Here is a 24,571-nt window from a genome sequence, read left to right as displayed (position 1 = left end):
TCTTTCCCTTTCTGGGAAAGAGGGAGACAACACACACACATGAGTGCCTTGCAAAAGCAATCGGGGCTCTTTCCCTCTTCCCCGGGGAAAGGAGGAACTCACAAACTCTTCTTGGCTGAGCAGCAGCAGGGGAGGTAAGGCCAATGGTGTGTTGGGCGGATCTTTCTCAGCACTATTACCGTATTGACCCTTGTATAAGCCGAGTCAAAATTCTGAGCTTAGGTTTTTAGCATAAATTTTTCGACGTATAGTCAAGTATATATGGTAGTCATTTTTCATTTATTCCAAAGAGATTTTAGTATTAACCAGCTCTGCTTTTAGTTGTTTCAGGCAGGAAACTCCACAGATGTGTTCACCTGCATTTCTAAGGACTTCTGTGGCTACAGGGGCAGGCTGTGATTTGTAACCAAGTTATCACTTAATTTTAGTCTCCAGCAGAGAGATCAGAGTTGTTCTTTTAATATGAGTCAGACAGGTCCAGTTATGTAAAATCCATACTATTCACAACACTTCTAAAGGCCATTATTACCATTTATTATGACAGTCGGCTTTTGCTATCCAACGTGGTTTGGTTCCACGTCCCCCATAGACAACAAAATCCGTAAATGCTTAAGTTGCATTATATATAATGGTGTAGTAAAATGGTGTCCCTTATATAAAATGGCAAAATCAATTTTTGAATTTTTTAAAAAATATTTTCAAACAGTGGATAGTTGAATTGGTGGATGCAAAATCCATTGATACGGAGGGCTGACTGTTGTTTATTAATTAAATGTTTATATTTTGCCTTCTGTCTGAAATTCTTGGGTGGCATAGAGTAAAACCAATCTAGCAAATTTAAAACAGTACAAATATTAACCATTTTAAAAGATGAAAACCATATTAAAGAGTTTTAACAGCTTAAAACAGCTTAAAACCAATTTTAACCATGTACAGCTGTGTTCATATTAGGGGATGTGTAAAATCAGTTAGGCCCCAGAAGCTTTAAAGAACAGCCATATTTTCACTTAGGGCCTGAAAGATAATGCTGATACCAATTGGACTTCCAAGGGGATGGTGCTCCATAACTGGGTTGTCACAGCAGAGAAGGGCCCTTTCTCATTATGGAGTGGTCTCATTATGCAGTGGTGAGATGAAAAGGACCATAGATACAATCACTCCTACTTGCCTAATCAGTCATGTACTGTGCATTTTGATTTAAAGGTTTAGTTTAAAGAAGTAGTCTGTAGAGAAGTCACTATATTGCCCTGACTGATTGGGCACACAGAAATGCTCCCCCAGAAGACCTGAAACCTCAGATAATGCAAGGAGGAGGGGAATCCTTGAAGAATTAAAGTCCTAGGCTGTTTCAGAACTGTTGTTGCATGGTTTTTGTATGACATTCCAGCCAGAAGTCTAGCTGGTGCATCTTAAAGTAACTGCAGTGTCTTGAATCATCTTCAAGGGCAGCCCTATGTAGTATTGCAATTGTATAATTAAGAAAGTGCGAATGCAGGCTTAATTTACAGTTGAACATTAAGAAAACAAAAATAATGACCACTAATGAGTTACACAATATTTAATTATATAATGGAGACAAGATGAATACTGGTGGTACCTAACAGCTTAACGGTCATGGGAGTGAAGAGTAATGCAGCAGTGTGTCTGCCTCACCTGGCAGATTTGAGTTGGAGAACTGTTAACACAGTACCTTCTACTCCAGTCTGACAGAGCTGGTCCAGTAAAACACCATGATCAATGGTATCAAAAGCTATTAAGAGATCCAGGAAGATGAGCAGGGTAGCATCCCCCCTAAAGTAGCATATCAGTCAGTAAAATTAAGACCGTTTCTGTGCCATGCCTTGGCCTGAAACAGACTGAAATGTGTCCAAATAATGTTTCCTCCAAAAACACTTGAAGTTGCCCAGCCACCACATGCTCAAGCACTTTTCTCCAGAAGAGGATATTTGCAATAAGACAGTGGTTGTCACATACCTCTGGGTCCAAGAAGTTTCTTTTGAGGAGCAGGTAAAGCACCACATCTTTCAAGGTAGCAGACATCTCCCCCGACACTGTGAGGCATTTAAAATTTATTGGACCCACCTAATCAGTTAACCTCTACTATATTTAACCAGCTTTAATAGGCAAGTCTCAGTGTGGTGGGCCAAACTGATTCAAGCATCTTGTTCATATTACCACACCTGAACAACTGGAACTAATCTCAAGAAAGCTGACCACGTGGAGCACTGGACACACATCCATAGGCTCTGAAATAAGTATTGGGTCAGGTTCTGCATTAATGCCAGCAACTTTCTCCTCAAAGTGCTTAGCAAATTTGTCATAGCAGGCAACTGAATGTTCAACTCCTTGCCTCTTTGAGCATGATTTCACTAAGCTATTTATAACCCTTGAGTGGCATGTTGAGGATAAAACAAGGCATAGTAAGATTTTATTTATTTATTTTGCTGACTTCATTGGTGTATAATAGTTACAGTGAAGAGTCTTGATGGATTTATGCTCCCATTTGCTCTGTGAACCATACCATCTTCACTCTAGCCATCATCCAGCCTCTGTCATTGTCTGTAGGTCTTCTATAAACCAAACTGAATTCCAGGCTGCACAGCACATGATTGATTAGGCAAGTAGGAGTGATTGTATCAGTGGTCCTTTTCATCTCCATTCCGCAATGAGACCAGAGTCCCAAATGAATTGCCACTTATCAGCTGAAAAATCCTCAAGAGCATTCAGGAATCCTTCAGATTACATAAATCTTTGAGGGGAGACTATTTTATCATTCTTTCACCCCTGCAGGGTGGATCTGCTAACAGCAAACTGTAGGATGCATGCACCAGGTTTGAGTTCTGTATCAAACCATCATGCTTTGAACTAAAACCAGTGATTCTAAATTCCAGATATACTGTATAGCAAGATATGTAGCGTATTCTCTCAGGGTCAAATTTGAAATGATGCAGTATGGTTGACTAGGTTTGTGTTGAAATGGTCACAGTTTCTCTATCAGATTTAATTCAGGTACTGACAGGGTTTGCAAAAATATTGAGTAAAGTATTTCACATGGCCAGGTCATATCAAATATTTCCTCTGCAGAATTAGGAAGGAGATGGTCTCTGGTTGCTGATCATATTATTGCCTCGACACATCCCCTTCAGCATTATATTTACAGAATATATGGCAGATTGTGCCTCAACTTTATCTATGCACATCTCTTAAACTTCTGGATAGTATGGGCACAGTGTCTGTTCTCTCCCCGCCCATCTCTCCACGCTCCATTTAATTACAAGGGGAAAATAGGTAAACTATTACTAATCAGATATTCATTTGTTCTTAGTCTGAATTAACTTGTTCTCACTTTTACTTCTAGATGAATATTTTCTAAAACATTGGGCATATTCATAGGCAATGATAGGCCGTAATTTTCTAGAATGCCAGTTTTTCAGCTGGTGGGCATCATCACAGAAGACAGACTTCTCTTGAATTGGGGGACGGGTGTGGGGGTTGAATGTGGACTACAGCATAGGGACACTGCAGCCTATCCCACCCCCCTCCCCTATTTCCATTTTAAAAAAAAAGGTGTTCAGCCATTCCAAGATACTTTGTGATGTTTGGAATTGTTGGGCCCCCCAAACCCCACCCCCCCCAGCGAAACAAAAAGTAAGAAAAGGAACAGGAGATTGACTGGAAATCGCCTCCAGTTTCATAATCTTCTCTCTTTTTTAAATCGCTAGGTAAAGCCTTAAAGATTCAAGTAGCTGAAAGTTGGCCTCCGAAATTTCTGCATTTATTTATCTCTGTACTGAAGCAACTAATCTTAACAGAGACTGAATAACAAAAAATTAAGCACCTAGCTGCTCACTTGCTCTTAAATAGTTGACTGAGTGTTGTTCTGAGGAAGAAAGAACTCTGTTTAACATTAAAGATTTGAACAGTGGGTGACCAGGAAACCCTTTTTAACACATTCTTGATATATAATTTCTGGGGAGAGAATTGGTATCTGACATATTATTTTTCCCTTAATTATTTTAGTAAGCTTGGAGAAAAGCTTGGGACGTATAAAAAATCCAATGTGTAAATACATTTGTATGCATTTCTGTTTTTATTCCATTTTTATTAATAGCATTATGTTTTTTACTTTCTGCTGACAGATCACATTCAGGGCAGACAAAACATAAGGCTCAAAGCCCTACTGAAAGTAGAAAATCCATATCAAAGGCACACAAAGTGCAGTCCAGTACTACCCCTGAACAGCCCAAGGGACACTTTTCTAAAAGGTAATAGTTTTTTTATACTTATGAATTCTCAAATGTAGCTTCAACAATATATGTTGCAATTTTCACATTATTAGAAAACATCTTGGTACCATTTAGCCCTGTTTGCTTAAGTCAGTAGTTTCCAACCTTTGGTCCCCCATTTGTTTTGGACCTCAGGTCCCAGAAGCCCCAGCTAACTTGGCCCATACTCAGGATTTATGGGAATGGAAATCCAAAACCATCTGACGGATCAAGGGTTGGGTATCATTGGCCAAATCACCAACTTGTTTTTTTTCCGCATCTGGGCCAATTCCGTATATTCAAATTACAGTGTACCATGGTAGAAGCTTGGCATTATTTGCTCTCAGCAAAATGAAATTTTTCATTAGGGTGACAATATACTTGACAGTCTAAAAAGTAACAAAAGCATTGTAATGGAGGATAGGTCCTGAATTTTTTGCTTGCAGGAGTTGAATATCTGAATCATATCCTTTTTGTATATTTCCTGGAAAAACCAGTTTGTCTATTTATTAATATCAGTTATGTCTTTAATTAGCTGTCAGCTCATAGCTCTTCTTCCATGTTTATCTTCATGACAGTCCTGTGAGGTAGGTCAAACCAGGAGAGAGACTGACCCAAGTTTTTAAATTGAATGCATTAATGCATTTTTTAAATTAATGCAATTGTGACATGAGCATTTTTTGTTGTTCAGTATATCTGAGCATTGAACATATTAGTAATACAGGCTTTTGTAAACATTTTCATCATCACTGCTTAAAAATTTTCCTCATTCATTATTAAAATCTGATTTGAAACTTTATTGTGAAAGCCAATTCTTATAACAGAAAAGCAGTATTCATTTCTTTTCTTTGAAAATTGTGACTTAAGTAGGTGTGTGATTTGTTGTATTTTTTTGAGGGGAATGCTTTTCTTGTTAAGTAGTAATAACTTTTTTACTTTTTATTTTTTTTTTTTTTTTGGCCTTCTCAGAGGCTGTACCTCATCTGCTATTATAATTCCACAACAAGAGGCTCTGGAAACAGAAAGTGCTTTGGAGCGACAAAAACCCGGGCAGGTGCCTAAAAAAGACAGTCCTCGAGGAGTTAAACGCAGTGCTAGCCCAGATTACAACCAGACAAATTCTCCTAGCCCTGCCAAAAAAACCAAAGCACTTCAGCACGCTGATTCTTCCTCAGACTTGGAAAGAAACAAGCCACAAACAAAGTCTAAGAAAAGACAATTGCATCAAGAGCAGGAGTCAAAGTCTTCACAATTGCCATCAACAAGCAAAGCTCATACCAGAAAGGGTGGAGCTACTGGTAGCTCCCGAAGCCAGAAACGGAAAAGGACAGAGACCTCACCTATTGTAAAGAGTCGTCCAGCAGCTGAATCGACGGGCAGTGAAGAGAAACCAGCAAAACCCACCAAGCTGGCTTCAAAATCAGCGAGCTCAGCCAAAGCTGGGTGTAGCACCATCACAGATTCCTCCTCTTCAGCTTCAACATCATCTTCTTCTTCTGTTGTTGCTTCTGCATCATCTGGTATTCCTCAGGGTGCCAGAGTGAAACAGGGAAAAGACCAGAGTAAGGCCAGGCGTTCCAGATCTGCATCTAGCCCCAGCCCACGGAGAAGTAGCAGGGATAAAGAACAGAATAAAATAGGTGGCTCTTCAAAGTTTGATTGGGCTGCTCGTTTCAACCCCAAGGTCAGCCTGCCTAAAACAAAACTGTCTCTACCAGGGTCTTCTAAGCCGGAGGCATCAAAACCTGGGCCTTCAGGATTACAGGCCAAACTAGCAAGTGAGTTGCTGAAAATGTTACTTGTATAGGAACATGAAAACTGACCTTTTGTAATATGCTAATTTGGCAGGATCTTTATGAATCAGCATAAAAAGTAATCTGTTAGAGATAATCACTGGGAGTAAGTTTGGATCATTAATATAGCTAAGGAAAAAGTATGTTTACTACTTCAGGCCATAGATGGGGAGGTTGCATGCTTCCCTGTGGAGTGTGTGTGTGTGTGGATGGATGGATGGAGGGGTACTCAGTATTACAGTTGTCCCTTCACATTCTCCTGGGTTAGGGCAACAAGACCCTTGCGAACATGGAAAATCTGCGAATAATCCACCCACCTTCCCTCCAAGACCTGGGACAGCTGTCTGAGGCATGGCAGGGGTCAGGAGGGAGCTTGCCCAGCTCTTCCTCCTCCCTCCCCCTCTTTTAACTGGCTCTGAGAGCCAGTTAAAGGCATGGGATGGGGAGGGAAAAGAACAGGCATGCACCTGCTTCGCTCTTTCCCTGCCCACCCTGTACCTTTAACTGACTCTGGGAGCCAGTTAAAGTGACAAGAGGGTGAAGGAAAGTGGTACAAGTGTGCACTCTTCCTGGCTGGTATCTCCCTTCTGGGTTTTTTTTCTCCCACGAAAAAAGACTGAGGGGGAAGAGGAGTGTTGGTCACTGACCTTAACATTGACGAATAATCAAAACCGCAAATGTTAAATCCGCGAATGCAGAGGGAGAACTGTAGTTGAGAGCATTCTGACTAACCACTTAGAAATGTTAGCTTTCTGAATCTAAAGAGGTTTCCTTCCTTCCTTGTATTAGTTTTTCATAGTATACAATTCAGGGTAGGAAGGCTATGGCCCTTCAGATGTTGTTGGACTGCAACTTTGGTCAGCTTTTGCCAGCATAGTCAGTGATAAGGGTTGATGGGAGTTGCAGTTAAATAACACCTACATTGCTACACGTTCGCCATCCTGATTTAAATATTGGATATACTTTATAATATGGACTGTAAAAAGGGCAATCTACCACTGTATTTACTGGGATTACAAAATCACCACAGTTCATTTCTCATTGTATAATGGGACAAAAATCAGTTAGATTAGCTACAGATTGAGTTCCACAATGTTGGTATAAGCAGAAGGATTGTGGAGCATGCTGCTATTCAAAGTGGTGCTCCATGGAGTGGTGCTGGTCCATGAGCTTCAGACCTCTTGTGAGTTTCCAGAAGAGAGGAAGAAACTAGTTGTGTCAGTGGACACAACTATGGTAATGATCCCTGGCACATTGAGGAAAAACATTGCTGGCCCCTTTTTTAGATTGGTTGAAACACGCTGGTGTAATGTAACCACCATGTAACTATATGAGTAGAAATCTACACTTCACAAGTATGATGCAGGATCCCAGCCTTTATAAGGGTTCCTTATTTGTCCACTGAAACATTTATGAAGAGCCAATCCATTTTCCCTGTAGTAAATTTATCATAGTAGAAGATCAGTTAGCCTACAGCTTTCAAAGCTACTAAATTGAAAAGTATGGCAGAATGTAACTTCAGAATACAGTGTGCCCGCGTTATATGTGGGCACGCTTTACGCGGACTTCAGCGTACGTGCACAAGCTGCGGGGAGTGCGCGGGGCGCAAGGGGCGGTGCCTCCCATTCAAATGAATCGGGCGCAGGCCCGTGGCGCCCCGCACACTCCCGCGCTGCTGCGCACGAGCCCCATTCAAATGAATGGGGCTTGAGCAGGGGGGGGGGGGGGGGTCTGGAACGGATCCCCACGTAAGGCAAGGGCCCACTGTTCAGGTAATTTAAACCAATTACACATTTTGTTGCATTATTCCATCAACATTAATCAGTGAACTTTCTTGTAATTCATATATTTTTTTCAACACACATTGCACTAAATGCTAATGTTCTGGACAAACTCTCCTAGTAGTTCTGTGTGTATGGTAAACAGGATGGGATATAAGACAGAACTCAGAGGGAGCACCATAGGTGAATGACCATGGTGGTGAGAAAGAGTTTATCACTGCCATCTTCTCAAGTAAAACAGTGCACTCAAATCTTATTCCAAAGGCAAATACATGGTCAACAGTTTGAAAGCTGCCATGAAATGAAAATGTTTCTTTATGTAATAAACTAAACCTTTATGACATCCAGAAACCAAAATCCATAACCACTGTGCCGTCAAGTCTGTGAGATCAGCTACCAGAAAGGTCTCCCAACTCCCTCCATCTGGGCACACCCTAACTGCTCCTTTCTTACACTTGATTATTAGCATACACACACTCACTGCCCCATGTCCCAAGATGTACAAATAAAAGCAATAAAATAAAGGTTCAAATTATTCCTTGCTGTTTTTTTTAATTTTTGAATGCTCTTTAGACACTTAAAAATTCAAATTTAATTTAATTAAAATTAAAACAGTTTAAACATATGTACCTGATTTGGACAGGATTATTAGATTCTATAAGGCACTGATAAAAAGCCATATTTTAACGTCTTTAAAATTGAAGCTAGTGCCACTTGGGCTTTGAAGAGGAGGGCATTTTGCAAATAAGGTGCTGCAGCAGGGAAGTGCCTTGGTATCAGAAACTACTTGCCAAAATACTGAGTCAGCATGTGGTTGATAAAGTGTCATAGACAGATACTTGAAGAAAGTTTTTAATTTGATATGCCCATTTATAAGTGTAAAGATATTTTTTGAGTTAAATTCTTTTTTTTTTAACAAACATATACGTATACCAATATTAAACATTTAAACAAACAAAGGCCAACATTAAAACTATACAACAAGGACAAGTCACATTGAAAATCCACATATATCTTGAACATTGGAGCTTCTTAAATCAACTATATAATGGTTTCCACAAAGTAAATGCATTTGTTATGGAAATAAGTAACTAAAATATATCTCCTAAATAGAAATTTATAAATAAATGGTCTTTCACTTCCCAAAAGGAAATGAGACTATGATTAAGGAATTGTGTTTTAAGACATAATATAATTTTTAGCTAAATATTTTCCCTGAATCTTTTTAGGCAGTCCCATTCTTTCTCTGTCTCTTCCTTATTCAAATGTTTTAGAGATGCCATCAATATATCCATTTCCATTGCTTCATTTAATCTATACATCCATTCTTCTTCTGTTGGGATTTTTTTTTTTGCTTCCAATAACTAGCATAAACAATTCTAGCTTTGATAATCATATATAAAATAATACGTCTGTTTCCTTTCTATTTCTTTTTCTATTATACCTGTCATGTTTACTAGAAATAATAATGGACTAAATGGATAATAATATGTAAAATCTTCGAGATCAAAGTGTGTATTTTCCCCTAATACTTCGCAGCCTATATACAACTCCACCAAAGGTGGAAGAAAGTTCCCCTATGGTTATTGCATTTCCAACACTTTCCGCTTCCAACCCTGTACATTTTGTGTAATTTATTTGGGAATAGGTACCATTGATGCATCATTTTAATATAATTTTCTTTATAGTTTTGGCAGAGTGTAAATGAATTAGAATCACACCAGGATTTTTCCCAGAGATAGATTTCTATTGTGCCCCTATATCTTGGGCACATCTGATCATATGGTGTTTTATATATTTGGCTTCTAAATCTCTTTGTTTTAATAACCTATAATATTTTGAAATGTGTCCCTTTTTTTTTGGTCAAAATTATAGTACCTAATTCATTTTTCTCATTTGCGATATCATATATATTTTTATCAATTTTGTATTTTTCAAGTATTTGCCTATTAAAACCCCCCCAGTTCTTACTGGTTTCATTTTCTAGTTCCTCACTAGGTTTCAAAACTAAAAAGTTTTTCTCTTGTGTTAACAAATCTTCTAGAACATGGCCACATAGCCCGAAAAACCCACAAAAAACCCACAGATCTCTGTATGTTAACCATCTCTGGCCATCAATTTTTGTTCTTTTGTAAAAAGCTTCCTGAATAGAAACCCAGAGTGGTATTTGTCTATAGAATTGTCTTTTGATTTTAACCCAAACTTTAAATAGTTAATTTCTTATAAAATGATGGCAAAAATCGATGTTAACTTTAAGTTTATCATACCATAAAAATGCATGAAACCCAAATTTTATTTGCATTCCCAGGCGCACACATTACACTATATATATACCAACCTTTTCCAGGCAAAGCATTCTCTGAAGATGCCAGCCACAGATGCTGGTGAAAACGTCAGGAAGAAACTTTTCTGGAACATGGACACATAGCCTGAAAAACCCACAAAAAACTATGGTTGCTGGAGCCTTTGACTTTACATTTATTTTAGTGCTTTCCAGTTCTAACAACTTATCATTTTCTAATAATATCCATTCTTCGATCCACTGAAGGCAGGCCGTGTAATAATATAGCTCTAAATTGGGTAGATTGCAACCACCTTTTCTTTTTTCCTCTGCCAACAGTTTCCATTTAATTCTTGCATTTTTACTTTGCCATATAAAGTTAGCTAATAATTTTTGCCATTTCTCAAAATAAGATTCCTTTGTCAAAGTAGGTAAATTTTGAAATAGATAAATAAATTTAGGCAAAATACTCATTTTCAAGATTGTAAATCTTCCCAAAAAAGAAAATTGACTCTTTGACCATTTTAACAAGTCCTTATTCACTTCTCCCCATAGTTTCTCATAATTGTTGTTGTATAAGTCACTATTCCTTTTGTAAAGTATATCCCTAGATACTTAATGTTTTTTACTATTTTAAATCCAGAAAGTTTGTTCAGTTCTTGATCTTCAACCTCTGACATACTTTTAGTTAACATTGATGTCTTTTCTACATTAATTTTGAAACCTGAAACGTCACCATAATCTTGAATTGCCTTTATCAACAGTTTTACAGATTTTTTGGGTCTTCTAAAAAAAATTAAGTCGTTCATGAACGCTTTAAAATTAAATTAATTAATTTGAACACCTTCTATCTCACGATCGTTTCTTATCTTATTGTTGAGTAACTCTAATACCAAAATAAATAAAAGGGGTGATAATGGACACCCTTGTCTAGTTCCTCTCTCTATTGGTATACACTCTGTTAGCTCCTGATTAATTAAGATCTGAGGTCTTTGTTCTCCATATATTGCAGAAATCCATCTAAGAAACGTCTCTCCTAGTTCCATCCTTTTAAATGTCTCTAACATGAAAACCCAATCAACTCTGTCAGTTGCTTTTTCTGAATCAATCATAATCATAGCAAATTTCCGTTTGTTATGGTGTTCGTGGTGTTCTATGAAGTTCAGAACTATCCTGATGTTATCCTTTATTTGTCTTCCTGGTATAAAGACATTTTGATCATCCTTTATTATCAAACTTAAAAATTTATTTAATCTAATTGCCAAGATTGACACAAAATTTTTGTAGTATGTATTGGTTAGTGAGATTGGTCTAAAAATTTTTGTCTCTTGTTTCACATAATTCCCTTTAGGGATTAGGGAGATGTAAGCCATCTTCCACAAATCTGGTATCCCGTTTAAATAGATATCATTTATAGATTCTTTTAATGGTTCTAAAAGTACCTCTTCCATCTTATAGTAAATAGCTCGGAGGCCATCAGGACCAGGAGCTTTTTGAAGTTTTAATTTTCTAATGGCCTCAGCTATTTCCTCAGAGGAGATTGGGTGATTTATGCTTCGTCTTTGGTCTTCACTCAAGGTCAAAAAATTTGATCTTCCAAAATTCTTTTTTAAACAAAACTTCTTGGCTTAATTTACCCTCTGTACCTCATTAATATTGCATATGCTCTTTATGTAGTAGGTTCCATCTTTAATTCTCAGTATCTTTAGTGTTTTACTCTTTATTATGTGGAATAACTCTAGATACAAGGGTGACTGATAATAAATTCTGCAGTTCAGCACCTGACACAATAATGTTGTTCCATCTTGCAGCCTTAATTCCAGCATATGGAAGGATTTAGGAACATTGTGAGTCCTGAGGAATGGATTAGTGAAAGAAATGTCTCCTGAGTAGTAAACAATACAAATGCTTCTATTCAATTGACCAGCTAGAACAGGTTCAAATTGACCTTGCAACAGGTTGTTTTTATATTCTCAAACATACAGCTTGTACTGATGATTGGTTAAATTTAATAAACAGTCCATGAGTGAAGCTGCTTGTCTGACTACTGAGTCAAAGTAAGTTTGTTCTATTATCAGAGTACCTAGAATTTTTAAAGGACTGTAAAGATTGTAAAAAAAGAGGGAAAGGCAATCCGTTGTGGTAGGATAACTCTAATAAACACAGTAAAACAAACGAAAAACCTTTCGATATAGATACATTTTCCAATCACATCTGAAAATTTTTATACTCTAAATGATCATATGGATTTGAAATTGCCTTCTGTCTTTGAAAATTAGGCTTTCCTTGCTGCTCAGCCTTACATCTTTTCTCTCAGTTTAGAATACTTCTAGCTTCTGTTTCAATTGTGCCTTGTTCCTTTCAGGTCCCCTGGAGATGGAGATCCTTGATAGTATTGTGGCTTATTTTAGCAGAGAGGCAGAAATAATTGTTGGACCAGTTCAGACATTGCAGTCCTGGCTAAATAAACTATGTTTTTCAGCCTGAGAACAAGCTGTGTGTTTGCTTGTGTTCTCTTGGACTCGTGTTTCAGAGTTCATCACTTTTCCCATGAAAACACATTTATGTGAAATCTGTTTGGTTGTCATAGACTTTACTAGGTAATGAAATAAGGATTTAATCTAGCATAGAAGTGTCAAAAATGAATGAACAAGAAGTTAAGGAAATGAACTAGTTCAAAGTTTATTTTAGGACGAATAAACCATGGTTCATAGGACTGAAATTGTGATTTCTGAAGTTGGCCATTGACTTTGGATTGTCATGTACTCATAAAAATCACATCAGTTCTCTTAATCATATTCTTGGTGATAGGCATAGCTAATGAAATTATGTTAAACTTCCCCATAGAGCTTGACTAACAGAACCAATGTGAGTTTTATATGATTGCGCTCTTTAAATACCTCAAGGGCTGTCACAGAGAGAAGGGAGCAGGTTTGTTCTTTGCTGCCCCAGAGGGTAGGAACAGGTCTAATGGATTGAACTTGGAGGAGGGTAGATTTTGACTGAATATAATAAAACAAATATAATATAATATAAACTTCCTGACAGTATGGGTGGTTGAGCAGTGGAACTAATTGTCCAGATAGGTGTTGGGGGGTCTCCATCTTTGGATGTCTTCATAAGGAGGCTGGACAGCTACATGCTGGTGGTGGTTAAGCTGAAGATGCTGCACTGAGCAGGGACTTGGTGAGTCCTCTTCCAACACTGTGATTCTATGATTCTATATTTTTTTTAATTCACCTGAAAAATAGACATATCCTATGGAAAGTCTAAGAGAAATCCTGCTCCCAAGAGTGTTATATCTGTCAGAAAGAGCTATGCATTCAGGAAATGTTCCAAAATGTATAGCGCTGTGTGGTGAATCTATGGCACACCTGCCAGAGATGGCACGTGAAGCCATTTTTGTGGGCACACAGAGGATGGAGAAGAGGAAAAACGGGTGTGTGCCTTTTCCTCTTCCTGGCCTTCCCAGGCCTTCAACTGTCTCCCAAGAGGCAGCTGAAGGCCTGGGAGGGTGGAGAGGGAGGAGGAGGAACAGTCGTGCATCTGTTCTTCCACTTCCTGGCCGTCCTGGGCCTTCAGCTAACTGGGGAGGCAGTTGAAGGCCTGGGAGGGCAGGGGAAGAGGAGGAACAGATGCACGCCCTTTCCTCCTCCTTTCCCCCACCCTCCTGGGTCTTCAACTGTCTCTGGGCAAGTCCCATCCCTGGAAGTCCCACCCCCAGAAGGCAGAAGTCCTGCCCCTCAGCCCTGAGTTACACCGTGTGTGGGAACATCTTTGAGTTTGGGTACTTGGTCTCTAAAAGGTTCACCATCACTGGTATAGAGTTTTGTCCACAGTGTACAATTCAGAGGTGGGGAAAGTGCAGCCTGTGGGTCAGTTTCAGCCCTCCAAGGACTTCCAGGGCAGGTAGGGGCTATTTTGCTAGATCCCAGATGCTTTTATAGAACCAAAATAGGTCTTTTAATTAGCAAGGAAGTAAACTAGAAGCTCATTTGTGGTTCACTACCTGGGTAGATAAAATTCTCCTGGAACTAAAACAGTGCAGGGTGCCCAGAAATATCACAAATTGATCTGTGTAACTTGTGGGTTGGATATTCTGTTGTTTTTTTTTAAGTCAGAGGTTGTCTAGCCTCCACTGGCAGGGGGCCATCGTGCTCCTCTAAGCCATTGATTCTCAAGTTGTAGCATGGAGCCCCCAGAGGGGGTGGAGGAGTTGCTTGGGGAGGGGGACTTGGAGGCTCTAATTCCTCCTGCTGCTTTTCTTCCCAAATGTTTTGTGTAAAATTTACACATGTGTTGAGTTAAATATTGAATTTACTTAAATAAAACTGTTGTAATTTGAATGATGTTATTTCCTTATAAAATGTTAAAATGTGATTATATATGAATATGCAAATGAAAATACACACTAAATAAACAAAATATTTTTATTTATATCCTTCATTGAGTGGGGATATGTGACATCTGCATGTAGATGTAAAGGGGGGGGGGGTCCCAAAGAATAAAAAGTTTAATTCCACTGTTCTAAGACTTGGTAAATTAAAGCATCTCTGCTTTGATTCAACTGTAGGAGCCATAATTCATGTGTATGTATTTTTAATTCTAAAATCAGGACTCCTCAAACACCCAATCGTAGTTGTATATATTTTTTGTTTTTTGGTAGTGGGGAGGGGGGAATCATGAAGTCCTCCTGAACTGATCTAAACTAAATTAAGCTCTGATGTAGAATGTGGGTTAAAATTATAAATACTAGCTTTGGCTAAAATTAATGTGTGACATGGTGAAAGACAACTTTAAGAGTGATTCAGAGCATAATATAGCCCTGAATCAGACCGGTCCAAAAGAATGACATGCAGTCACATTGGCACCAGTTGTGTTGGGGCCATGGCAGCTGCGCACACCCAGCCCCAATCTAGGCCACCGCCACGGTCCTGAATTGGGCCAGGAGCCCTGGTGGTGCAGTGTTTAAATGCCTGTACTGCAGCCACACACTCACAAACCATAAGGTTGCAAGTTCAATACCAGCGAAAGGGCTCAAGCTTGACTCAGTCTTGCATCCTTCCGAGGTTGCTAAAATGAGTACCCAGTTGTAAACCGCGTAGACACTGTTTGTTCAGTATGAAGTGGTATATAAATGAAGCTGTTTGTTTTTGGGTTTTTTTGGGGGGGTGGGGCGGCCAGCAGGAGCTGATACTACCTGTTCCTTCTTGGCCTGGTTCTTCCTGGATGGCACAGTGTTGGTGTGGCTTCTGGCCACATGTGCGTTGTCTGAACGCTACACCTCAAATGCGGCCGGCATCCATGTCATTTGGCCCATGCATTCCAGGCCACAGTTATGCTAATATACAAATTGCCACAATAATGCATATAATATGGGAGACGTTCTGTTTGGTACAGAGTAACTGCAGTTTATTCTCCTGACACAGTTTTTCTTAAATCCAGCTTTGAATCAAGAAGCTGTTGTCTTGTGGTAGAAGAAGGGAAAGAAATTATGGAATGGCTGCGCACAAACAATTTAATTGTTCAATCCCCCCACTGCCTCTACCTTTTTAGTGTTTGCACACAAAATATGGCTTTATGTTGACTGTCTTCTGTCTATGTAGGCTTGAGAAAATCAACAAAAAAGCGCAGTGAATCGCCACCTGCTGAGCTCCCCAGTTTGAGGCGGAGCACACGGCAAAAGACCACGGGCTCCTGTGCTAGTACCAGGTATTATTGAACTACTGGATATGTTAAGATGACTCACAATCTTATTCTGCATTAAAGAACTTTAATGAACTTAGAATACACATTTTTATTGATGAACTAGTGGCTTTGGGATAGTTTGAATACAATGCACAACTGATCTCATTGATTATAGGCAAAAAAAAAATCATATTGGACAAAGACAAGTTACAGAAAACTTAGCTGTATATTTTTCAAAATGTTTAGCTCTTGTCCTAACAATGGTGCAGTCCAGATACAACTTGGTGTAATAATCTAAGAGAAAAACATCCTTTTTTGCTCATGTATTTAATATTGATGTGACTCATTTCACCCTATCCTTCTGAGAATGCTTTAATAAACTGGGAAGTCTTCAGGCAACCATTGTTCTCCATTATTGGGGTAGAATCAACAGATAATTGCACTTAAAGTACAGCTCAGCTGAATGTTCTGCACAGAACTTCTTTGCCAAAATTAGAGGGCTTTTTGAGGAGAGGGCTTGGAAAGTTGTAGTAGCTTAAGAGACTAGAGAAGAATAAAAGTTTTTTGAAGAAGCAAAGACATGACTAGAAAAATTGTGCGAAAGATTTTTCTCCTCTTTACACTTTTTGTCACAGTGCTATTTCTCTGTTAAATCATTGCTACTCAAAATGGTGATTCCTGGATTGTTGCTGGTTGATAAGCCATGGGCTGCCAGCCTGCAGAAAGTTTCCAGGAAAGAAAGATTTTCTTCTTTGTGGTCTCTGCAATCCCTCTGCAAAAGGGGTTATCCTGCACCTGCACAGCTACATCTCTGGAAACTTCTAAGCTGTCATTTGGGTGGGAGCCCCTCCCTCGATCACACATGCTCTTGGTCCCTCCCACTTAATTTTCTCAATTGTTTACCACTGCAGTACCAGCAACATTGCAAACTCATTCTTCAAGGTTATCTTCAAGGTTATTTTTCTTCTCTTTCATTCTTTAGGTTTTATTTCTCCCCTTTCCCTTTGGTTAATTTTTCTCAGCTTGATGTGGAAGTCTTTTTTTCCTGTTCACTCAGGAAGTAATGGGGTTCTTCGTAAAGTGCCTCAGCTACAGTCAGAATATCCCCCAATCAGATGGTCACTGCCACTAATTTATCTGCATGGAAGAGGATTATGGAGTGGAGAATTGTAGCCATTTTCAATTCTTCATCCCTCAGGCTAGGAAGAATTATGCAACAGAGTTCAAGGCATTATTGTGAAAAGACAGGATCAATGCCTTGCAAGCTTGCAGTCCAAACTAAGCCCTATGGCTTCACTGTTTCTTTGCTCAAGTAGAAGATTGATGGAGGGTGCTGAAGAGACCTGGTCATTCTCTTCTGCTTCAGGAAAGGTTCTTCAACAAGTACCATCTTCAGTACAGAGGACAACAGTACAGAAGTTAAACTGTGTTGATACCAAGCTCCCTGGGAAAGGCATTGAATCTATCAGCTAGGAAAATGTAAGACCAAACACTGCAAAGAACCAATCCCTGTGAAATACAAACTACATGTCTTTAATATGGGCGTGCCCACTGATCACGAGACTCCACAGTTATGATGGACCTTACTTCAGATCCAATGGGCCATGATGTACTTCAGCAATGGATCTTTCTACTCCAGTCCCAAAGCTGTATCCAGATTCCTTGACTCTGTCGTAGGATGCTGCTGCTGCTGCTGCTGGAGGAGGAGGCTCATCCTGTGTAAATTTACAGCACTTTATAAATAAAGGTTAATAATAATAATAATAGTTCTGCTCTTAACTTCTCCATAAGCTCAGGTGGGAGAGCAAAACCTTATGTAGACCAGATCCTGTGGATGGTGAAGGCACTACTGCTGGAATGCAAACAACTCGAACAACATACTTTGGATCTGCATTTCAAGATGGTTCAGTCTCAAGTGGCACTACCAGCAGCAATACTGATGCCCTCTTCTCCCATGCAGGTTGCCAGGGAGGCATTGAAGTCATTAACAGCTATATGATCAACATCTCAGGCTTCATGTATTTATATAGGGTAGAAGAAGACCACTGCACCCTCCACTTTAAGCATACACAACCAGTCTCCATTATTGTCAGGTTGATGCAGAGCAAACCTTCACACAAACTCATTCATTGCCAGTGGATAAGGAACATAAGAGCTTGGTAGAAGGACTAGGAACACATACTCCAAGACTTCCCTCTCGTTAAGCATCTCAAACTACCAGGGCTGCATGGGTATAAATCAATACTTCTGAGACAAGATTGCACCCTTCCCATGCCTCCTTGCTGAGTGGTAGCACTCTTGACTCAGGTATACATGACCTGACCCTAACACTTCAAGCTTGGCTGCCTCAACCCAGATGTCCATCAGTTTTCCCTCCTTTGTAGTGGTATTCAGAGGCAAGAAGATTGCCTCCGCTTTCCACTCTGAGGTTAATGGGTTAGCCATTCAGCAGATGAAAGACATCGATGGCAGGTGCTATCTTGCTCCTCAGTCATTTGTGGCCTGCATTATGATACGCTATCCAACTTCATTTTCATCTTGGTTCAAAGCCTAAACAGTCATCCTATAGGCAGCACTTCTATCCTATAGGCAGCACTTCCACACACTCCACTTCCTCAACATTCAAAACCATCATGTCAGGTCTATTAAACTTCCAAAAAGTCTTGTTCTTCTGACAGGTACAATTCTCTTACAAGTGGTATTACTCAAGCTCTGCTGCCCCCAACCCAGCTGTCCATTGGTCTTCCCTCCTTTGTAGCGCTATTCAAAGACAGACCTTACCACTGCTGGCATGCTTGGCGTGTGATAATATATGACTGGGGTATTGTATGTTATACATTATAGGTATGTGATCAAATTTGAAACATTGCTTCAGTGAGTCACTTCATCGGCATACGTGACTGCAAATCTGAGAAAAAGTATTGGAAAGGAGACATCAGAACAATCAAGTCTCAGAAACTGATGATATTCTTCTCGAGATATTTCACTGTACTCAAAAAGGATGAAGTCTACCTCTCAGACCTTCTCTGAGTAAAACATTTGATCAAATTGAAGACGTTCTGGGTGGTCATGCTTTCATGGATGATTATGATTTTCCCCATGTTGAGGAGAGGATGCTGGTTTACCACAATAGATCTATGCAATGCATATTTTCACCTTGGGGTCAAGACAATTCCATCATCAGTTTCTACATTTTCCTCTCTCATCCAGGTGTTTTCAGTTCCCTATTCTACCAATCTGATTCTCCACAGCTCCAGTACTCTTTATGACGGGCATTGCAATAGCAGAGTTATTGATTCATCAATAGAGGATCACAATATTTCTCTACATAGATGACTGACTTCTGGTAGCAAACTGGTGAAATATTTCTATCATCATATCCACACAAACCTACTTATTCTGGATGACCTTGGCTTTGGTGGTGAATCATCAAAAGTTCAGCTATCTGTTACATCAGTATGGTTTTGGATTTATGAACTTTTCTTCCAGAGGGCAGAGCCAAGAATTTCATTTACCATTGATGGATGCTGAGGTACAGAAGGAGGGTGCAAGCTGAAGAGGTTCAAGTCCTTCTCAGTTTGATGGCATTCACTGCTTTTGTCATTCTTTTGACCAAGCTTTGCATGAGGCCTCATCAAAACCGGAGATCAGCCACCTCCTCAGTTTCCCATGATTCGCAGCTGCCTTCTTGAACAGGTTCAGCAAGTCCAGTCTGTTCTTAGACATGCCGTTTATGCCATCCAGAGGTATGATGCTGCTGATTGTGGACATCTTTCTGTTAGGATGGGAAGCTCGCATGAGCCTGTACTGCATCAAGGGCAAGTGTCTGCCCCTCAAATGTGAGTTTCACATAACCACCATGAGCTCCAGCAGGTGTATCAAAAGACTTTTTTGAATTTGAAACCATCCTCAGGAACTGAACAGTGCTGGTGATGTCTGACAATACAACTATGGTGTTCTATCTAGAGAAATGGGGGCACTCAGTCCCTATCCCAAGCCTATCTTATCCTGCATCTGTGAGACTGGTTTCTGGCCTGCTATATTTCACTGCTGAAAGTTCACCTGCTGGACCAAGACAATAACTAGACAGATGCCCTCAGCAGAGCTGAGATGTCGCTTTGCACGTGGTGCCTCAACAAGCACATTTTCCACACTATGTTTGATAGCTAGGGATTCCCACTTGAAGACCTGTTTGCCACAAAACACAGCAAACAGTTTTCGAGCTAACACCAATTGCTCTTGTAGACATGTTTCTTTTAGATTGGAGCAGAAAGTGCATATAATGTGTTTCCTCAATTTCCATTCCTGACTTGTGTGATTGCCAAGATCATGGATCATGTCATTTGTACATTGATTTCTCCATGGTGGCCTTACCAGTCATAGTTTTCTACTCTTTCAGTCTAGCTGGAGGAAGAGTGATGTGGTTGCCACGGGTTCCACATTTTCTCGCTTAGCGGGAGGACAAGGTTGATTAGGTGGTTTTATATTGAATCTCACAACATGGTGGATTCAGCTTTCTCTGTGCTCTTGCAGTAGGTCAGTGGTTCCCAAACTTTGCTCCTCTCACTGTTTTATGCTTCAGCTCCCAGGATTCCTGATTATTCACCAAACTAGCTAGGGCTTCTGGGAGTAGAAGTCCAAAATACCTGGAGGATCAAAGTTTGAGGAAACACTGCAGTAATGAAGGGTGTTTTGCTTGATTCCAGAAGTACTTCCACCAAGGGATACTGTGTCATGATATGGCAGAGGTTTTTTTTCTTCCTACAGCACCTGACCGTATCTCATGACATTCACCATGTACTTTTCTTCCAGTTGTCATTGCTACTTCCTCTGAAGGTCTGTGTGGCATCAGTTTCTGCTGCATCCAGCCACGGCTATATTTCCTGGTTTGATCATCTACTTGTGAAGAGATACTTGAAGGGATTTCAGAATTTCCATCCTTTTGTTTAACCATTGATACCATCTTGGAGGCTGTCAGTGGTACTCTCATATTGCATGAAGACTCCCTATGAACCTCCTGTTCCATGTGACCTGCAAGTTATATAAGATGTCGTTTCTGATTACTGTTACCTCAGGGAGCTGGACCAGTGAGATGCTCACCTTTCACACTTACCAAGCTTTCTTGCAGTTTCACTGTGAACCTGTTTCTCTTTTGCTTAATATTTAATTCTTGCTAAAGATGGTTTCCACTTTTCACTTGTCCCATTCAATAGAACTTGCTACGTTCTTCCTGAGCCCTGCTTCAGACACTGAGAGATTTCTCCATCCCACAAATGTCCAGCAAGCTCTTGTTCTTATGTTCAGTGGATTTTTGCTTTATGGAAAACTTCTTCCCTTTTCATTTGTTAGAGTGATTGCAGGAATGGCTGCATTGTGTTGTCCCAGTCTAAATAGATGGCTTCCACCAACTGTGTAGCATACCGATTAGCCAAGTGTCCAGTTCCAGCAATCAGAAGCAATTGCATGCCAACTATGGCAGTGCTTTCTGTCTTTCTAGGAGGTATCTCTTTGCTGAAAGTCTGCAGGTCTCAACCTTCTATACTTATTTTGTAATGCGGTCGGGATCTGAAGTCTGGGAATCAGACATTGTTTGGACATGCAGTTCTTTCCTTGGCTTCAGCATAATTTCTTCTCACCATCCAGATCATAGCTTGTTACTTTCTCATTTTTGTGATTTGTAGAGACCACGAAGAAGCAGGACAAGTTGATTACCTGTGACTGTGGTTCTTTGAATGGTCATTTATGAACTCACACATTCCTTTCTTCTCCCCTCTTGATCCTGTCATGCCTTTTCCCAATGCTTGAACATATGGGGCAGACCAGAACTGAGGTTATTTGACAGATTCATACCAGAGTAATGTATGATAGAGCAGGGATGCTTCTGCCTGAAAGATAGCTTAGCTGTAGAAAGTGTAGATGATCCCATTTGTACAGGTTCGTGGCAGGGACGTAGCTAGGATTTTAGGAAGGGGGGGGGTGTCCAGACTAAGTGCCACCATTATAATGGGGCTTGAGTGCGGTGGCGCAGCAGCACACACCATTCATTTTTCTAATGGAAGGGGGGGGCCGGACCCCCCCCCCCCCCCCCCCCCCCCGGCTACGTCCCTGTTCGTGGATGATTATTCAAAGAACCACAGCTAAGGTGAGCAACCTGCAATTGTAGCTAATGGAAAGAAATATGGTACAAGCTCCTGGCATATTAGGGGAGAAAAAACGGGTCCCCCCCATCAGATACTCTGTGAAACACTGCCCTAAACAACCTGACAGCTATATTATCCCCCATGATACATCTCTGAAAGATGCTACGTGGTGATTTCATTCCATTGATGTATGAGGAAGAGAATATCATAGCCAAAGGTGTTTCAGTGCACTTCCCCACTTCTCCCCCCCCCCTTTTTTTTTTTGTAGTTTTGATTGTTCTCAAACACACCCACCTGTCCACCCATGTTTGCTCACCATTCACATAGTTTCCAAATATGGTTTTAAAAAAACAATAACATTTTTGGTAGAGGACTATGATAAACGTTTCTCCTATGCAACTGTTTTTCTACCCCCCCCCCTTTTTTTTTTTTAAAAAATAAAATTCTGTTTGGAACAAAGGAAAACATTTGAATCTGAAATACTATAAATCATGTTCAGAATTCCAGTATATTTAGGATTTATCCTTGTAAAGACATTTTGTGATTCATTGACTTTTTCGATCAATATGGAGCTTGCACAGTGCTGTAAAAATTATAGAAGTAAGAACAAATATTTTCTAGGCAGTCCTGTCATGCTTGAACTTTAGTCATTTTTGAAGTCAGCTAAACATGTGTGCAATGTTATTCATGCATCTTTTATTCTTAAAATGCCTGTCTTGTACTCCATCTCCATGTGGTTTATTTTGAGTACTAATACTTGTAGATTAAATATATAGGTTAAACATGACAGATTTCTGATCATACTTAAATTTCTAGTCGGCGAGGCTCTGGCCTGGGCAAAAGAGGAGCAGCTGAAGCTCGCCGACAGGAGAAAATGGCTGATCCTGATAACAACCAGGATGGAGTTAATTCTTCAGCTGCACGAGCAGATGAGGCTCCACAGGGAGCTGCAGGTAAGGAAAAGTAATGACACTGAATACAGGTATAAAATGAAATTCTGTGTATAGCTTTCTAACATGTTTACAACAGACAGTATAGAAATAAGATGTCCTAGGCAACTTTGAGCAGATGTGGTTATTTTTGGTATGCCTAGACATATTAATGAGAATAACTGAGACTATTTGGAAATCCCAGGTTATCTGGCTGTATGGTTCAGTTTTCTTTTCAGAATAGAGCAATACCAATGCACAAGTGTAGGTTGAATTTGTATTACTTGCCAAATTCTCCTCCGCGTCTGCTGGTAAACCTCATTTTCAATTGAAAATGCTTTCCAAAGCAACTGGTGATGTGGCATGACATTTCTTTCAAAATAGGAAAAAAGTTTTTAAAAGCCCACTCAGCATTTGTTGGATATGCCTGTATTGACTTAGGTGAACAAACTGAACAATATCCACTGACCGTGTGAATGGGATTGTACTTCTTTTCCTTTTTAATGTTAACTACTTTACCATTAAAGGTAGCTAATTGATAACAAATTTTGATTCTCCTTCTAAAAGTATATAATCTGTAGAAGACATTTTAGTATTTGTTTCAGATTCTGATTAAAACAGGAATTCTGATACAGTGGTTTACAACCTTTAGTCCTCCAGATGTTTTGGGCTTCAGTTCCCAGAAGTCCCAACCACTATGACTAGTGGTCACGAATTCTAGGATATGACATCTGAAACAACTGTAGGAAATAGGTTTGAGAACTTCTGCCCTAATGATTATTCATTATGTTTTAAAGTGAGCATTGATGCTCCTTTAAGTGTACTTAAGGATGTAAGAGAGGCAAGGAACAGCTCCCAAGACAAGTTCTGTCTTCCTTGTAAATGTAATGTGGTTACAAAGACATTACATCTTCAGTGGCTCCAGTTTAACATAAGTTGTACCTGATCATACGATTACCAAGTGTACTTTAGTAAGATGTTTTGTAAATACCCCTTTAGGGCTGAAGGGCGGGGTATAAATACCATAAATAAATAAATACCATAAATAAATAAGAGTTGTGGTGGCTTAGTGGTTAAAATGCCAGTTCTGATGATTGGAAGATTGGGGGGTTGGCAGTTCGAGGCCCAGGTGTTGCATGATGGGGTGAGCTCCTGCCACTAGTCCCAGCTTCTGCCAACCTAGCAGTTCAAAAGCATGCAAATGCAAGTTGATAGATAGGTACCACTTCTCAGTGGGAAGGTTCGGAGCCGTCATACTGGTCACATGACCACCAGAGCAGTCCTCAGACAACGCTGACTCTTTGGCTTAGTAATGGAGATGAGCACCGCCTGCTACAGTCGGTTACGACTAGACATTCATGTCAAGGGACTACCTTTGCCTTTACCTTTTTTGTAAACTAAAGAGAGTTGCATCTTTTTACTGTTTTCTTTGTTGTTTGTGGCTACTATCTTAGACATGTAATCACTTCTGAGTAAACATGCACAGGATTCATTTTAATCAATAATTTCTTGTAGCAAGCATCTTGATAAATTTAAAGACTGTTTCATGTCTTATCTGTTCAAAGAATCCAGGAAGTATTTGCTTTATTTCTCACTGTGTTTTTGACAGCTACTAAGCTGCTATTACACTCAAAGCCTACAAATGGAGTTAATAGAGATCTGACAAACATGCTTGTTACAGAGAGCATAGTAAA

At 39.8% G+C, this 24,571-nt stretch overlaps 1 protein-coding gene across 4 annotated transcripts in view; it reads left to right on the top strand.

The window, feature by feature from the left end:
* Nucleotides 1-24,571, top strand: part of TRIP12 (thyroid hormone receptor interactor 12) — a 140,520-nt gene that overhangs the window by 36,252 nt on the left and 79,697 nt on the right. For all 4 annotated transcript variants that reach the window (XM_042457475.1, XM_042457473.1, XM_042457471.1 and 1 more), the window contains exons 3-6: nucleotides 4,140-4,265; nucleotides 5,235-6,043; nucleotides 15,727-15,832; nucleotides 22,765-22,901. In XM_042457475.1, coding sequence (XP_042313409.1) covers nucleotides 4,140-4,265; nucleotides 5,235-6,043; nucleotides 15,727-15,832; nucleotides 22,765-22,901 — 1,178 coding nt within the window. The remainder of the gene's footprint in view (nucleotides 1-4,139; nucleotides 4,266-5,234; nucleotides 6,044-15,726; nucleotides 15,833-22,764; nucleotides 22,902-24,571) is intronic.

The sequence above is a fragment of the Sceloporus undulatus genome, chromosome 3 (genome assembly GCF_019175285.1).
Source record: "Sceloporus undulatus isolate JIND9_A2432 ecotype Alabama chromosome 3, SceUnd_v1.1, whole genome shotgun sequence".
NCBI lineage: Eukaryota > Metazoa > Chordata > Lepidosauria > Squamata > Phrynosomatidae > Sceloporus > Sceloporus undulatus.
The sequence above is the reverse complement of the archived record's forward strand: the minus strand, read 5'-3'. Positions and strand labels throughout refer to the sequence as shown.